The sequence below is a fragment of the Lonchura striata genome, chromosome 3 (assembly GCF_046129695.1).
Source record: "Lonchura striata isolate bLonStr1 chromosome 3, bLonStr1.mat, whole genome shotgun sequence".
NCBI lineage: Eukaryota > Metazoa > Chordata > Aves > Passeriformes > Estrildidae > Lonchura > Lonchura striata.
Genome location: NC_134605.1, coordinates 35,474,597 through 35,492,840, shown reverse-complemented (window position 1 = coordinate 35,492,840; position 18,244 = coordinate 35,474,597). Strand labels below are relative to the sequence as shown.

Here is an 18,244-nt window from a genome sequence, read left to right as displayed (position 1 = left end):
AATGTTAATAATACTCTTGAGACCTCTGGGTACTTCTCACAGTTAAAAGAAGGGAGAAGGGCACTTTTCAACACTCACTACACACACAGATATGTCTCCTTTTGCAACAAGTCTGTTAAAGGGATACAGTGAGTAAAATACTTGAGTCAGAAAGCCACAGCAACTATCAATATACTATGCATTCAGATTTTATAACAGTTTCTTCTCCTTGTTCTGTGTCATTTTGCTCATTGCTTGGCACTCTATTACTCTTGTTGACTCATGTAATAAGTCTACTCTTTTCAAGTTATAAAAAAACTAATATAGAGCCAATCTAGTAACAGTAACAAATCCTTGAAAAAGTTTGCTAAATGTTAGTTACATCTTACCCTGCAAAATTTTTACTGCTACAGGCCCTCTTATAAGCAAATGAATTACGTATTTTCTAACAGCAGAATGTGGAGCTTCACATGGCTTTATCTACGTACTCTGTTTCTTTATCAGCAGGTAATTCTAAAATAGGAGGGAAGAAGGTATTACTTTGATGTGTAAATATTCATCACATTGGTATTGCTGATATTTAGCACTTTTATTAGATTTTTCATGATTTAAATTCAGGTTTTCTATATAAAAGCATTTGTGAATGAAAAACATACAGAAGTTTATTAAAGAGAGTTTGTTCTTTTGCACAGATATATGCTAAGCTCATTAATAATTTGCACATCTAGTGGCCAGCATACTACTCCAGGAGATTTTTGTGCATTTCTACAAAAATAACCACCAGGTTTAAAAACATCAAAACACTTTTGTAAATATATGCAGTTCACACTCTGAACATTTTGCAATAAAGTGCATAGATATTCATTCCCCTCGGTGCACAGCTACATGTTTCTAATTTTCTGTCTTTTTTGGTCCAAAACTAGCTTTTTTCCAACAATTCTGTTATTCATACTTACACAGCATTTTCTCTTTTTCAAAGCACAGCACAATCCCTCATTCTGAAAGCATTTCTAAGCAGTTTCCTGTGTCAGATATCCTGTCCTATTCCCTGAGTAGCATTTTCATAACTCCCTAAGGGCAGTTAGTGAATGTAACTAGGACAGAATGCATTTCCAGGAAATGGAAAATACTGACCTCTATTTCTTCACTGTACTGAGAAGATTGTAATATTAGCATGCTATCCCCAAGGCATGTATAATGTGGCACAGAATTTTCCAGCCAGACATATCTGTTCAGTTTATAATGACCAAAATCTATGCTTTGGTGCATGACAATTAGAAAAAAACATTTAAGTATAAGGCATTCTGCTTTTTTTCCTATCAATTGAAATTATATATCTCTATTCATTAAGCTTAAATTATATTACAGCATAGTCTTTGTGCTTGTGGTATCATAAAGGCACATGTACATCCATACATTTAATTCTACCATACACCAAACAGAGTGAAATGGAGGGGAGAAAAGAAAAAACCCTATTTTTGTCTGAAATTGAGTATTTCTGAATATCTATATTAATTCTGAAAATACTGCCTGATAGCATAAGTTCCTCCTAGAGCCTGTGTGAAAGTTTGCACCAGAAAGAGAACACATTTAGAGTTACATAAAAATAGGCATTGCTTCCAGGTATGATTTTCTAAAATCTTCCTACCATTGCTCTAATAGTAAAAGCAAAATAATCAGCAATAGGAAGGTTAATATAGCTTGTTATCAACAATTTTAAACAGTTATGTCACTGATACACAGACTTAGGTGATGGCTTTTAACTGTCTTTGAAGCTGATCACACACAGTGGTAGCAGTGCTAAAGAAATGACGGAGAAGTTCAGGAAAACATCAACACAGACTTAACAAGTAAAGCCTTTTAATCTTACACCACTTCTTGTCTCAAGTGTTTGATTCTGTAATTTGAATATGTTAGCATTAAGCAATTAAATACATCAAACACTGATGTTACTCTATTTAAAGTGTTTTTAAAAACTACAGTGAATAGTTTGAAATCAAGTGGGAAAGAAAATTAATATCCCCTTCAGACAAAGTTTCAAGACTCCATCATGAATGATGGCTGTGCTTTCCTGAAATGCCCATATTGCTGCTAATCCATAATAGTTAATTCAATTATCCTTGAATATTTTCAAGGATCACTATCACAATCTTCTTTGGATCTCAAGTTACTTCTTATTTATCCACTTATATGTTGCTTCTTATTTATCAACTTCTATTTCATGTGGCTATTACTCCAAGTCAATTCTTCTAGCATTCACAGGTTATGACAAGCTCTTATGCCAGGTGTCCATTTTTCCTAAGCAGATTTTCCTGTGATGACACCCCTGCAGAAGTGAGTGTCCAGACAGTCCTTCAGCTTTCAGATGCTATTTCAAGATGGGATCTCAGTTATGTAAAACATTTTTCTTACCTTTCCATGTTGTCCTGCTCTTTCATAGCAGATTACTGCATCTTCCCACATTTCAAGCTCCTCAAATATTTGTAATGCAGAGCTGGTGCATCCCAGCTCAAAGAGTAAGTTTGCAAGCTGGCGCTGGAAAGGTAAGAAATCCAGGTAACTGAAAATAGTAAATAATGCCTACAGTTTCAAAATATGTTAGAGGCATTTCTGACATCAACAAGATAATATGGAATTATTCTCCTGAAACTTCAGGTTAGAACCTCAAACAGTGTATATATCTCAAAAACCCCCCACCAACTGAATAAAAATAGTTGTGCTTTGAACAATTTAACAATATAATACAAAACCAGATAATGGGTATGGCAAGAATGAATTGACAGAGATGAACTTCCAGCCCTTAAATGAGGCCCATGCAGCTGGAGAACAGCTGCAGTAGGATGTTGGGAATGCTGAGTGGGAAACAGAGGTCAAAGAAGGGAATTAAAGCACCTTCTAGCAATGCTTTGTCATAGTAATCTGCACCTGTGGAGAAACAAAGATGGAGAGAAAGGCTCTGATACAGTTCTGTCCAGTAGCTGTGAGAATCACTGTCCCAACAGCCACTTCCAAAGGGTGTTGGTTTTTACCCAAACCAATAGTGAATTTAGGTTAAACTCCCTAGTTGAGTTTTCCTCATAGTTCAGTCAGCCTCTTTGTTATTTCAAATTCAGCTATTATTTCAGTGTACTAATGAAAATAAATGATTAATGTCTTCAATTTTAAAACAAACATGGCATTTTTTCATTACTTTGAAAAGTCATCTTTGGTCTTTATTTTTTAAGAGAAGATTAAAATTGCAACTAGGTTTTAACCTTTGAAGAAAGGGTAACATGTACTATGTGTGACAGACAAATAGGTTTGCAAAAATAAATGGGAGCATTCTGTGTATGGACAGCTACTTATGCTCCACATAGTTAACCTCTGCAGTGGACTTGGTGATCCTGAATGGACTCTGTGAAATTGTCTACATATATCATGAACCTATCTTTGAGTTCAGTATCTATTGCAAATCCAAGGAGTTACTAGAGGGGACTAGACTAGTAGTAAAAAAAATTAACATCTGGCTACAATTCTTTGATATAAATATGTAAAAAAATCTGAAAACTTCCTTGTTAGCTTAGTATTAATCACTTATGAAAAATGTTTTGCCATTGGCTAAAACTAAATCTCATTAATGTTTAATTAAATTTGCTCAGTTATGTTTGGTAAAATTTATATATGCAATGTGTCTTCATTACTATGAGTTGAAGATTGAGTCATCTTTCATTATAAATCCCTATTTTAGCATTTCTATCTTTGGCTTAGAAAACTGGCTTGGATTGAAAATGCCACTGTGACAACTGGAAATGAAAACCATATTTGATGGTTATATTGCAAGTGCCTGTTGAAAGGTTATGTAAAAAATCTTGAGAATGTTCGGAGAAGATATGATTGGTTAAAACAACATGCAGTGAGATGGTAAATCAAAAAGGAATAAAACACCATTAAAAGTAAACCAACATGAATACCTTTGGAGGTATGCAATGTTAACAGTTTTCTTGAGTTTGTTAAATACAGCATCATCAGATAAGACTTCAGTGTGTTCAGTGTGTAGACTTCTGTTCTAGAAAATGATCAGTGTAGTTACGGGTATAAAAAAATCCTGTCAGTATTAGTAAAAGAGGGGACTGTCTCCAAAAAAAAGCTTTCTCAGCTCAAGTTCTTCAGTGTATTATTGACTCTCAACCTGGCTGATTTCACCATTATTAACTTCCCAAAGTGAACTTTAAAAGACAAGAAAGATGCAAGTAACAGTAGCATACGTAAACCAGTAATATAAGGCAAGACAGTGGCAAGTTTATTTTAATAGGAAATTTCTTTGAAGCTTGCAAGTTTTAGTCTAGTTTGTACTGGAGGAAAAAGGAAAATAAAGAATTGCACTAAAAAGGAATTACTCCTGCGCATGTCAGAAAAAGACAAAGCAATGTAGAGCTTGACTCCTCTCCAGAAACACCTAGTGTATGTTAGGTGATCTCTATTTCTACAGGGTTTCAACTCAAAAGTCGCATCACACTCACTTGACTTTGGAGTGATGCAGCATCAAAAATAACTACCACAGACTCTTAAGTAAAGATTGAAATGGGATTGTTTCACACCTGTATGGCCCAATGTGGAGGCACCTCACAACAGTAGAAAATCTTCATGCGTTCAGATACTGATATATTTGTATTTTCAAACTGGTCTGCAAGTGCCTGTAAATGCAAAGTATATCCTGATTTAGTATTTACTCAGATTTAATCAACTTAAACTCCCTACAAATTCAAAGTATTCAGAATTCTAGGCATTTTTTATATATGTTACATATTTTTTACAATACCAGGAATAAGAAGCAAATTTACAATCTCAAGTAAACACTTGCAGAATCAAATTGCATCAACTATTGACTCTGCCCAATGCATTTCAGTCCTTAAGCTACTTTTCCCCTAAGACAGAATTGATGTGCTTTAGGCATGACATTTCTTATTTAAAAGAGAAAGACAAACATATTAAAGTGGACCATGGTTTTGTAAACAGCTCTAATACAGAATAAATTATTGTGACTTGGTATACAATTCAATTCAGGCCATTTTCTTTCTCTTGGTGGAGCTTTGGATTGTTAAAATATTTTCTTCTGAAGTCCTTTGAAAGAGAACGGCAACTTTCACAGAGAAAAACGGCACCATTATTTTTTTTTTCTCTGAAAAGCCACTACAAAGTTATTTAAATCAAAATTCAATAGCAAAACCCCCCACAATATTAAAGAAGGCTACAGCCAGAAAGGTGGTTAGAAATTTTAAGGTAAGGGAGAAACTCCCTTCAAGTGCCAGTCACCATTAAGTAGCAAATTTAAGGACAGCATATAAATAAGGGAATATTACATTACTTGTGTCCACATGATTCACCCATTAAAGTCTCTTTAATAATTCAAAGACTTACACATGGTGCTACACAGATCAGAATTTTCTCAGCTTTCTGAAAATGAATGCAAAGATTCCCAAGCAAAAGGAAAAAATTGATAGGATCATTTCTTTCTCTCTCTTTCTAAACCCAATTGTTGATATCAATAATGCAACTGACAGCTGCATAAAAATCAATTCTGTGATTCAAAGTGCTAAGCATATTTTAATGGTTAGTGACATATTTTAATTGTTAGTGACGTTAATGGGATTTACTAAGTGGCTTCATTCTTTTAATAAGAAAAGAAATCACAACATGCAGCAATAATTTAGGCTCTAACTTGATGCTTAACCTCCTAATTTTAAATACAAATATTTCACATATTTCATCTTATTCACATTCTTTTTCATAAAATTATCTCTAGAGGCCTGTTCCTACAGATTATCCAGAAACCTATGCCAAGCAAATGGCTGAGATGTATTTGTAGTAAGGAAAATTACACACTAATAAAATTGCATTCCTTTACACAGTTTCAGGCAAACAAAAATAGTCAGATTAAAATAAAACTTTTAAAGTAATATTATTGAATTTTAGAACTTATTTGAATACAAGCTATATAATACATTATATTTCTCTGTTTTAATTCTGCCGAAATGTTCTAATGCAATGCAGAAGCACATTTTTCTATACTCTGTTGTAAAAAAAATTAAACCAAAAAATTGTCCAATTCCTTGGATACCCATTTACAAGAACAAACAATGTAGTAAAATACAGTTAGAAAATTTAAAAATAATAATTTTTCTAAGCCTTAGAAAAGCAGGAAACTCCTAAATATGTCGTGCAAAATAATTTTTTCAGAAGTACAGGAAATGAAAGGCAAGAAATGTTTTAAGTGAATCAAAATAGGTTTTTTTAACTTTTTGCCTCCCCTTTTTCTAATTTCTATTGTTCCAACATAAAAGCTGAACTACAAAGAAAAACATTTTTCCAGAAAAATGTATTTTATTTTAAAATGTGTGGCCACATCTTTTCTGCACTTCAAAAGCAGAAAAGCCTAATGTAAATGACATTTTAGAGGAGAATATGATTGACAACAAGTAGAATTCTCTCCCTTCCAAAAACCAATACTTTACTCTGTTCAGAGTTCTAGCAAAAACTGAAAATGTATGTAGAACTTATGAATATTATACATTCCTTAAGAAGAGTAAATAGCAATGAATTTAGAAGTCCTAAAAATCCATGGTTAATGCACTCTCTAATACATTGAAAAAATAAGCTTTGACAATTCTGCCTACTACTGAAGGATAGAAAATAAGTTACTCAGACTTTGAATTCTGTGTTTCTGGATAATGCTTGAAGAAATAATATTTGTGTTGTATAACAGAAAGAAAATGAGAATTCTAACATTACTGTACAAGTAACATCTAACATTTATTAGATCATAAAACAATAAATCAATAAATTCAACAAGTGAGTACTATCAAGTGAGCAGTCTTTCTCATTAATAACCTTCAACGTAAATACGCTGTAATAAAAAAGTATGTAAATACAGAATACTTGCAACACAGTCAGATGAAAGATTTTGTGATTTAGTTTCACTTGAGACTCAGATTCCTGCCTTGCAAGTTGTTACATAGAAATAGAGCAGAAACCTGTCAAAATTCACAATTCTAAATGATATGAGTTCTTCTACAGGCAATATTTAAAAACGTTAACAGGTTCCTCTCCCACCATGTAACATACCCTCTTCCCAAGGCTTAAAGTGTCATAGCAATGAGTTCTAAAGTCAAAAAACACAGCATAGAGACACTTTAATCCAGTCTGGAAACAACAAAACCAGATAGTTTAGATGGAATTTTATATCGTGAGCAAAGATGATGCTATTGCCACATGAAAGTACGAAAAGACAGCTCTAGAAACTGCAATGCATTTTCCCCACCTCACACTCCAATGTCTGCTCTGAGATTAAGCAGTACAATAGGCAGCCTGTTTGGAATAAGCACACCATGCTAATTTGAAATTATCTCAGTAGGGATTTTATTACTTTACTTATCAACCTCAGTCTAATCACTCTAATCACTCAGCTGGTAATTATGCACAACTGAAGTATATGAAGCTTGTAAAGGACTTTCCCACCTTGGACATCATTTTCCAATGTTCATTTCCATTGTATATTCCTGCTTTGCTCGTATGTTCAAAATATGTGTAACACCACTAAGGTCCTCAAGATAAAATATCAGCTTTCATCTTCAAGCCTGAACAAAATTTCAATCTCTTCATCCACTCCACGTTTTACCATCCTTACCTTCAGCCACTGAGTTAGAACTTTTTTTTTTCGTTTTAGCCAGACCTTATCTCTGTGCTTCATCTCCGGAAATACTATTACACCCTTATGGTTTCTGAGTTGTCCTTTTCTCACAATATTATGTTGTTTGATTTCTCAACCTACTTACAGTACAGTTTTTAAATTTATTATTCATCCAATTGGTCTGAAATCTCTCCCCCAAAGATTTGTTCCTTTAGTTAAAATACAATCTTCAGATTGCTTTTTGTATCTAAGGTAAATAAATGACAATTTCACATGTTTCTTTCTAATCTTAACCTCTTTATTCCATATTCAAAAGTTTACTTGCTTTTAAAAATGCCCTTTACATGTAATACTAACTATATGCAAACATTTTTTCCTATCCATTTCACCTGCAGGATGTCCTGATCCAAGCTTACTTAGGGGAAAAATCCCCCTGCAACCAAACAAAAAAGCCCAATTTCCAATCTTTTGAAAAGAGCAGGATATTTAATATTTGTCAAAAACTTACTGGAAACAGCATAACACCTTGCTTGTGCAGCAACTACTTAATTCCATCTGAATCTCCCACCTCAAAACCCCAAAGATACAACTACTCCTATCTAAATTAACATTGCTGGCCCAAATAAAACCTCCATTTTATCCACGCAATTTCATCTCACTTCTTCCCAAGTTTTTGTATCAGCAACACAGAGTGTGACTGCACCATTTTTCCTTTACTTGTCTTTTCCAACAAGAGAATTTTCCAGTTTTGGTGTTCCAGTCACAATTGCTCCACACAATTTCCTTCATCTGTGCAATAGCTTGCTTCACAGGGTTAATCATCACAGCTTGTTTGTTTTCCTGCCTTGTCCTACTGCATTCAGCTGTTTTCAACCAACCACACCCTATTTAAAAACGCTAGTCTTTACCATGTTATCACTTGACCATTTACTATCCATTTACCAGTACTACTATCACCACCCTTCCTTTATTTCCTCATACCCTTTGACTTATCCTGTTACCCTTGATATTCCTCTTTATTTATGATTTTATAGGCAGGAAGATTAGATAAGTTTTTTCTAGACTTCTGCTTCTCAAACTTGTCAGGCTGCCAGAACCAATCCCCAGTTAATACCTCTGGGACTCCACTGGTGATGGTCCACCCATGAAGTCCTCTCAACATGAATGCTCACACCAGCCATAAACCATTATGTTAATCAATCACCTAATCCCAGTTGACTGGGATTAGGGGTCTGTGGCATTATTTTGTCCTGCTTTTACCCTTCTCTAGTACCTCAAAGCTGTCTGCTTCTCACGTTTTTACCGTATTTGACAAGGATTTAGCTTGATTAGATGAATGAAAAGTGCCTTTCAGTCTTTTCCAACACAGAAACTCCAGACACACTTTGCCTGAAAGTCTTATAAATCTAGAGTTCTTTTTCTTCAATTTCTTCCAAGCCTGAAGACTCATAAAAGTCCCACAAAACACCCTGATCTTTCCACATTCCACCTAGACAACCACTTCCATTTTCCTTGTGCTTCTTCCATTTCTGTACATTACCTCTGGATGAATTATAAGCAGTAAGCTGGTGTCACAACTTTCTTGCTCTTGTATTCTAGCTGTTCCCTTAGCTACTCACACAATTTATATACTTGCTAAAGTATCAAAATATGGACAACAGCTGTGGGACTGCCTGGTGGGTCATGGAATTGTGTCAGGCACAGAAGTGCCTGACGGCACCAAGACATAGCTGGAATTGTTCGGCTACTTGGAAGAAAGGTGTCTGGAAACAAAACAGAGCAAATGGTAAAAATACATTTGTAGGGAAAACAAACCTGCCCTCTCACCTGTACTATGGTTCCTAAGAACTTAGCAGGTGTACAGTTCAAACTGAACTGAGCTCACCTACATTATTTACTCAAAAACAAAGTAGAGGAAAGCTTTGTAAAAATACCAAACAACTACATGTGTAACTCTGGTTGTGGAATTACATTGTTTTTTTTTTATTCATAAGCTTACTTCAAAAATGAATAGAAAAATTTAACATCAAAAAGCTCCTTTGATCTCCTACTGCAGAAGTTGGTCTCATAGAGAGTTTCTACTGCTTAGTATTTATGAAACAAAAAGTGGGCATTTTTTTAAGCTTATGGAACATTAAGCTCTTGTGGATCCTGTAATATGTATAGACTTCTGTAAAACTTTCAGAGATTCATTGATTAATTGATTCAAACTTTCACACATATTAAGACTTAATTCTAAATGCCTTAAAATATTTTTTGAGGCAATGATATTAAAATACTTGTTTAATAGGAAAATCTAAATAATTCTTGAAGTTTCAAAACATTAATGAGCTTTATTACTTTTTAAATTGTATTCTGTCAAGTTACATTTTCTAACAATAAAGCCGGAAAAATGCTGCAGAAGAAAGAACTACAGTCCAGGTTAATTTGGGATGTATTACAACAGTAACTGTCACAACCTTGTTCCACAACAGTGTACACAATATTACATAAACCTAGAAAAGTACTAAAAAAGCCTTCATTCTTCCTGAAGAACATATACATAATCAGTGTCTGTGGGAACTCAAAATGTCTCTCAGACATTTTTAGAGGTTCCAGGCCTTGGTCAGAAGCATTTTAGACCCTGGCAGACAACTGAAAAACAGCTGTGATTTTGAGTTTGAGCCATGGAATGAATTACCAACTTTGGAGGTGGAACGAGCAGTCACAAAAGGTTAGATAGTATAGTAAAAGTAGTTACAAAACAGAGGGGAAATTTTTTTAGTATTGTACAGGGGGGTTTTAACACATGTACAGGGGGGTTTTCACTTTGTACATGGGGGTCAGAAGTTCTAAGATGGAGGAAAGCGGGCTGATCCTGTTCTTCCTCCTTCTTCTTCCTTACCTCCATGTTCTTGGTGATGTTGGCACTCACAGATTGGTTTAGAGCAGAAAAACACTTGGCAACGTAGGTAGTAGGTATTGGGGAATAATTGTAAACATGTTATACGTAATATAGCTTATAAAAGATAGCAGCAGCCCTGGGCGCAGAGAGAGACGAAGAAGACAGCAGATAGAGAGGATGTCAGTGTGTGTGTGCCTCTACCCAGGCCACTGATCAAATAGCTGCAGTCCAAGAACATAATCTGTTAGATAACTAGCAATAAACTGCCTTGAGACCGAACAGCTAAGCCTGCGGAGTTTTTCTTTGGAAGCACGGGTTGGAGGAGGAATTTCACCACCACATGAGGCCCCAAAGCAAGGCTGGGGTTCTCACAAGTGTCCAAAATTCAGAAAACTGTATGCCTATTAGAAAACAGATGACAAGTAGAGATAATTAAATATGCAGAATAATTAGATTTATTTCTTTCCTCTGAAATATGTATTAGATATTCCAAGCTTTTCTAGTATAACTATTTTAGTACTTTGTGGATATGTAATTAGATCTTGAGTTACAGTCCTTCGATAATCTTACTTTAAAAAGCATTTAACCAAACATTTACATTTTAAACAACACACTTCAACAGATCTCCTGAAACCAAGACCACCAGGACAAACTGAGACATATCCAGACTTCTAAAATCCAATGGTCAAACTTGAACTACCAGTGAAGCAATGCCAGAAATGATGAAACTACTAAACATTTTCATATAACAATGCGATAAAGTTTTGCATAATGGGAGAGAGCAATTTGTGACCTAGTCCAAACATCATGACAGAGATTATGATGAAATAGTGATTACTTTATTGATTGTCAATTTTATCACTAGAGGAATAGATACAAAACCAGTTCACTGGGTCATATTACAGTCATCCATTATTCAAAACAGCATTTTGAGAGTTCAGACAGAACTTCGTTGCTTGGAAACTAGAATGACTTAAAGGAAATAACAAGCTATCCTTTTAAAAGCTCATAGATTATATATTCCTGTCAAACAATGAAACCATCTCTGAATAGCTAAGAACTAAGGTGTCAAAACACACAGCAAAAACCATTAAGCAAGGATGCATTTCAACATCAAGAAGCAATCTCTCACTAATTTATCTAATTTTCAAACTGGAATTATGACATTAAATATTCAAGGAAAATTTATTACAATTATCACTATTATAAATTGTAATTTGTAATTCATGGAAGCTTCAATAGACCATTTCTTACACTGTGCCAAGATGCCAAGCTGAAGACCACTACTTTCCAGAGATTTCACATTATTCACATTCTCAGGAGGATAAAAATGTTCTGTGAGAACTCTGCAGAAGTTAAATGCTTAAAAGCACAAAAAAATTGCCTTGTTTTTGCATCTCATTAAAATAGAAGTCTTAGTTTCATTAAAATCTTGCAGCCTTGAAGACTCATATTTTTGCTCATTTTGCAAATTTGCCCTCTCAGTCATTTTTCCAATCAAATTATTGCTTGTTAGGATTGACCTCAATTGGTGTGTTTATTTAAACCAGCTAGAGGACTGTGTATCGCATCGCTCCCCAGGAACTAAAAATTGGTTTAAAATTTATGAAAACTTACTTTACCATGTTGTATAGCACTGACTGCCTACTTTGTATTGCATATAAAAGTCTACAAGGTGTCTGGAACACAGAAACTGATCAGATTTCAGGATGCTTCACAGAGAAAAACTACTAACAAAATATTAAAACTTGAAACAAAATTAACTGAAACATTCAAGTAGAAGAGTTTAGGATGCACATTTTCAAAACTAAGTCTGTTAGCATTGAAAGCAGTGTTTTACCTACTTTGTTCAATGCTTTGGTAAAAACTTCTGGATAGTATGTAGTCACTACAGTGAGAGAAAAGAGTGTTCACTGACCCAGGTTATTCCTGGGTCTGTGAATGGAAAATGGTCCCAGTTTCTAGCAACTTTACACACAGAAGGAAAAACACTGATTTCCTTTAACTGAAATGAAAACAAAAATTTTCTATGCATATTCTCTCAAATTAGAGCAATCCTTTTTAAACGGCAGACTAATTCCCAACTAATACTTTGCTTATTTTTCCCTCCCACCATAGACTCAATGGAGAAATCTCTCTGATCTCTAAAAACAGGAGGTCTGCTGGTACTTCAGCACTATTTACCCATAGAAATTTTCTAGCAGTTGATCTTGATGAATTCTTCAGTTAAGATGCTCCAGCTCTCAAGGCTGTAAGTAGCAATAGTACTGATTATGAATAAAGAACATGGATTCTTCTCTGATAGCTCTTTTTTCCTTCTCCCCACTAAACAGCTAAAGAAAATTTTTGGCACCAAGAATTTCTCATCAAATACTTAAAAGCTTAAAGTTTCTAGGCTGAGAGGACTGCTAGTAGAGGCTTTTTCAGGACAGCTTTCTCTGAGGCATCTGTACACAGGCTTGATTTCACTGTCAGCACTTGACTTGAACTTTGCAATATTCTCTTCAAGACAGATTACAACTAGATAATTTCCTAACACGGTTCAAGTTTGGTGCACTTAAAGTTGTTTTTCCCTTTAGAAGTATAATCAAATAATCTTTTTTTTTTAAACAAAGTTTGTGTCTATTTTGCAGCAAAGGAGGATCTTGCGTGTAGCCTTTAATAAAGATCTGACTGTTCATGCACTAGAAAACTGTGCTTTGGTGCAATCTTTCCTCCCTAGCCCCATCAGACATTACATAAATTGTTATACGGAGTAAGTTACATCAAACATTTGTGTATATATAACAGATATATTCTTTGAGAGATGCAGTTCTTCCTCAGAAGGGCCAAGAAATGAAGGAGATAGTCAAGTTAAACCCTTTAATATTTTTTCTATACATTATATAATTGTTAGTTTGGGTATAGTCATAAACTTTCATAACTATGACCCATTTGATCTATCCTGTATTCCAACTGGAACACCCTGCTCATGAAGAATAATCTATCAGAAATATCCTGTACATTTTCTGTTGCTGGTAGACTTAGGTTTACCTACCATAGAGCACACATTTGCATTTTGCTGATAGTAAATTGTGCCATAATTTATATATACACATGCAATTAAAAAAAAAAGGTCAAAATATCTGTAAATAGCAAAAAAAAAATCCTCATTCAAGCTTTAATATAAAGCATAAGTAAACATACTAGGAATAAATACTCAAACCTTTATGCATGGCAAAAAAGAGTTGGAATTAGATGGTCATTTCTGAAACAACAAATACTTAAAAAAAAAAAAATTCCAGAGGAAAAGTTCTTAAGACTTGTCACTAATTGCAAGCATGCAAACATTTACAGCTTCCTACCTAGGGAAGAGACTGGATGCTATTCTGTTATACAAAAAAAATATCAAAGTATAAAACAGCACAAAACAAAATGCCATGTATTCATGTAACTGTTCTGGCTCAAGTGCATTTGGTTTTAGTGCAGTTGCACCAAGCGTAATTCTTTCATTCTACTAAGATACTTGAAAAAATGAAAGAAAATCATGTCTAGTCTTATCCAGATACCCATAACCTGAAATCATAGAAATTGCCAGAAGCTCTTTTTTCAGTAATTGAAATAGTCAATTTATCATGGGGGTTTTTCACCAGCAAAGTCCTCTATTGCTGTTATCTGTTTTTCAATTATTTTCTTTCATTTGACAACTTCAAGAACATCTTTACTTATTTGGTGAAGGGGACAGGAGTATAAAGGGAAAAGAAAGACAAGTTTGGTCTCTTTTGTCCTGAATCCAGCCAGAATGTCTCAGGTAACATCTTGGGATGCCCATTGTTTTCCCTTCTTACAAGAAGAAAATAAGTTTTTCCTGAGAATAGCTGCCCTATACAATGAAGCCTTGACTGATACCCAGTAGTTTCTGTTGAATAATTACTTGGCAGGAAATAAACATTCTTACAGTAGCTGAGCCTGACCCAGAAACCATACAGTGTACAATGGTAAGTACATTAGAAATATGACACACAGTCAAAGCATTTAAACTTTAGCTATCCCAAAAGAAGGCAGTCACATGTAAAGAAATCTGTTTTCAATATATGTATTTTCTTGAAAGACATCCAATCCACTTCTTTACATGTTTCTGGAAAGCTCTCTATACATCAGGGAAAAACAAACAAACCCCCTATCACTCTCTGTTAGTCACTGATCTACTCACCAAAGAGGAAAAATAAACATCTTCAGTAACAACAGGTTTGAAATCAATTAAATTTCCAGAGAAAATAAAAGCACTCTATGCATTAAATGTTCCATGCCCGATTGTATGGCATATTCAAACAGAAGCGTATCAAGCTCCCCTGAAGACTCAGTTCTTTATTATAGAAGGTGGAATCCACAAAAACGCAGTTCTTTCTACAACTATAGAGCCTGTTTGGCACAGAACCAGTCAAAAAAAACCAGACCAAATGAAAAATTTCAGTCAGCTGGACAAAATTTTATGGTCTGTGCTGGTCACTCACACCAAACTGGTTGATGGACAGAGACAACAAAGAATCTTCTGCTACTTCATTGGACTTATGACACTAAAAACCTTGCCCAAAAAAACCTTTGCTCTGTTAGCAATCTTCAACTGCTGAACTGAGGACCATCAGCTGCAAGTCCTAAAGGTACCACTCTTGCATTGCGGGCAATTTTCTTGCAGATCTGCTGGAAGGGGTAGCACGCTGTTGCCAAAGGAACAGAAGCATTTTGCTTTCAGCTAACCCTGCTTAACTTGAAATACTCTAACCTGAGCCAGAGGGAGAGTACTGAAGGACAAATTAATTCTTCCAGCAGCAGCTGCCACCACCAACTTGCAGCTACCATTTTTTTCCAGGGGAGAGAAGAACATGAGCCCAGGAGTCTGCTGGGCTTCTGGCCATTCTTTCAATCCTCACCTGCACCCTTATTGGAGAGCCAGAGGAAAGAAGGCAAATTTCAGATCAGTGACAAGGGCAAGGCAGAGCTTGGGAGCTCCTGAAATAGTTAAAGATTGCATTGTCATTTGGCATTTTTGACCTTCTAAATGTCTCAACCTGCAACATTATTAATGACCTCAGCTTGTGTGCATTTCACAAAGGGGAAAACAGAAAGAATGGAGACGTGTTCTGTGGTAGAATCATTTACTACATGTTTCTATTTCTAGTTAACTTCAATGTTTTTCCAGATCTGTATCTGGAAAAATGTGCAGGTATAGCACAGCAATGTGCATAACAGCTACAAACAAAAATATTTATGCCATTTAAAAATCTAATTCTGGCATGGAAGGTCATATTGCTAACAAAAACATCTCCACATTTGTCAAAATCCCTAAATCTTACCACAAAACCACAGTGCTATAATTTACAATATTCAGTCAGAAAGCAATACTGTAAAAGCTGGCTAACTGCAAAAGTAAATGGAAATATTGAAAAGAATCATTATCATATCAAATGCAGAGGGAGGCTGGACACCAGACTGAGCCCTCCAGGGAAGTGGTCTCAGCATCAAGCCTGGCAGAGTTCAAGAAGCATTTCAACAATGCTCTCAGGCACATGGTGTGACTCTTGGGGATGGTCCTGTGCAGGGCCAGGAGTGGGACTTGATGATCCTTGTGGGTCCCTTCCAACTCAGCATATTCCATGATTCTGTGATCATAAAACTCTCCATATGCCAGTCTCTGATTACTTGGATCAATGGTCACTAAATCAGCTTGGAAAGTACAGAATCCAAATATATTCCTCAATTCATAACTAAAACTGAAAGAGGAACTAAATGAGTTGACTTAGGCCAGAAAAATCAGTTCTCTGCTTAGAAGCCACATCTAGCACACACTGCAAACTTTGTCTCTGGTCTAATATATTTCAATCAACTGATTCTTCACATACAAGATTCTCCAAATTTTCTATCTCCATACTAGAAATTTAGAAATCACAGCAGTCACCATAGTAAATAGGGTTTTTTAACAACCCAACCCTCCTTGTAACTTACCAGAAAGTGAAGCCCTCGGCATGATGGAACTTCTTTCAGTAGAAACAACTATCAGAAAAAGTAGTGCTCACTCTCCACTGCTCACTCCATCAGTTACAAACTAATTTAAATGCATCATTTTCATTTCACATGAAATTAGTTCTTATTTTTATAAATGGTACAATCATTTAATCTAAAACTAGAAAAATAACATTTCCCTTTGTTAATTACACAATAGTTAATTCTTTCCTATTTTATCTTTTCCTCAGGCATTATTTTCCATCCCAATTTCTGTACACTACAAATCTCTACAGCTTATACTTCAAAGTTTTGCTGCAGAAAACTGATCTGTTGAAATTTTACTCTTAATAGTGGACAAGCAACAAATTTTCCAAAGAATTCTCCTTGATTATCCTTAGTGTTGACCTGCATAATAAAAGTAAAGTATTTCCTATGTACTGTGCTGAAACTCTACCCCATTTGGCTCTACACTTTTTTAACCCTAAACACCTGAGAGTAATTCTTTTCAGTTTTTATCAGATTTCCCACTGAAAATCTCCTTTGGTAATAAATGCATTGGCCTCCCTTAAAATCACAGCTTGTATGCTGACCTGAGGAAGTAAAATATTTATTTTGTATCTGCAGAAAATAAAAACCCTACTGACAGATTATTCAGTCTTTTTTTTTCCTGAATCAATATATATGGGCAAGACCAAGGACCACTAGTTATTGGGACTTACACAGTTGGCTTTGACTAATTACCTATTCCAACTTCTGCAAATATTAGAGAACCAGTATTTCCATATTCATTCACTTTTGGTACTTTTAAAACTAAAAGCAGTCTTTAGTCTCATTTCTTGCAAAGGGTAAAGCAGCACTAAAATACCTCCTAATAAAATAATTTTTCAGATATTAAAAGACACACAGACACAAGCACTTCTATCAGTAACATTTATCTCACTGTTATGATGTTATTACCCAGCTGTTGTTTTTGTACGTCTTTATTTCATTAAAGAAGGCACTATCTACTATATGCATGACTCTGAATTAAATACAGAATTCATTCTCTGTCTTCCAGTACAGTTCACCATGGTCCTGGAACTTCTGGAACTACAATAACCAGTGCATTTAGTGCCTTTTCATTGCATTGAAAAACTCATGCATTTGGCAGTCTTTTCACAGCAAGATTCCGCAGAGGAAACAGGACAAAGAGAACTGCTCTTAATTTACCTGATTTAACTTCTTCCTTGTAATAAGATGATTAACATTACTGAATTGTAACTCCAAAACTATCATAATGAGGACATTTTTTATCTTTGCTGCATATATTTTTATTGTTCTGGAAAATTATTAAAAACTCAAAAGAATGCAAAATCCACTCTGTCTTAATTTGATTTTAAAAACCCTTTTCATGCAATAGCTTCTATATTTTTAATAGAATACTACCCTAATGAAACAAAATAAGCGTACAGATTTGCGCCATTGAAGGTGAAGAATGATTGAGTCAGAGAGAACTATGACAAATTTATGCATTTTGAATTAATAAACTTCAATACTATTATGGTCAGCAAATAATTTTGATGTGGTTTTCTTTGTTTCATTTATCTGGGTTTTGCTGATTTTTTTTTTAATTTGCATCTTTTCTTCTCTTCCTTTAAAAGGTGAATTTTCATCAGTAGTGAGAATCAGACTGTCCTTCACACAGTCTTATTTATCAGTTTTTTTTTAATCCAGAAGGATTCAATGTAAACATG

At 34.9% G+C, this 18,244-nt stretch overlaps 1 protein-coding gene across 1 annotated transcript in view; it reads right to left on the bottom strand.

Moving 5' to 3' along the window:
* Nucleotides 1-18,244, bottom strand: part of TTC27 (tetratricopeptide repeat domain 27) — a 128,765-nt gene that overhangs the window by 43,588 nt on the left and 66,933 nt on the right. Inside the window, exons 11-12 of the mRNA XM_021544091.2 lie at nucleotides 4,557-4,652; nucleotides 2,392-2,514 (exon numbers count right to left, since the gene is read on the bottom strand). Of these exons, the coding sequence (XP_021399766.1) occupies nucleotides 2,392-2,514; nucleotides 4,557-4,652 (219 nt within the window). The remainder of the gene's footprint in view (nucleotides 1-2,391; nucleotides 2,515-4,556; nucleotides 4,653-18,244) is intronic.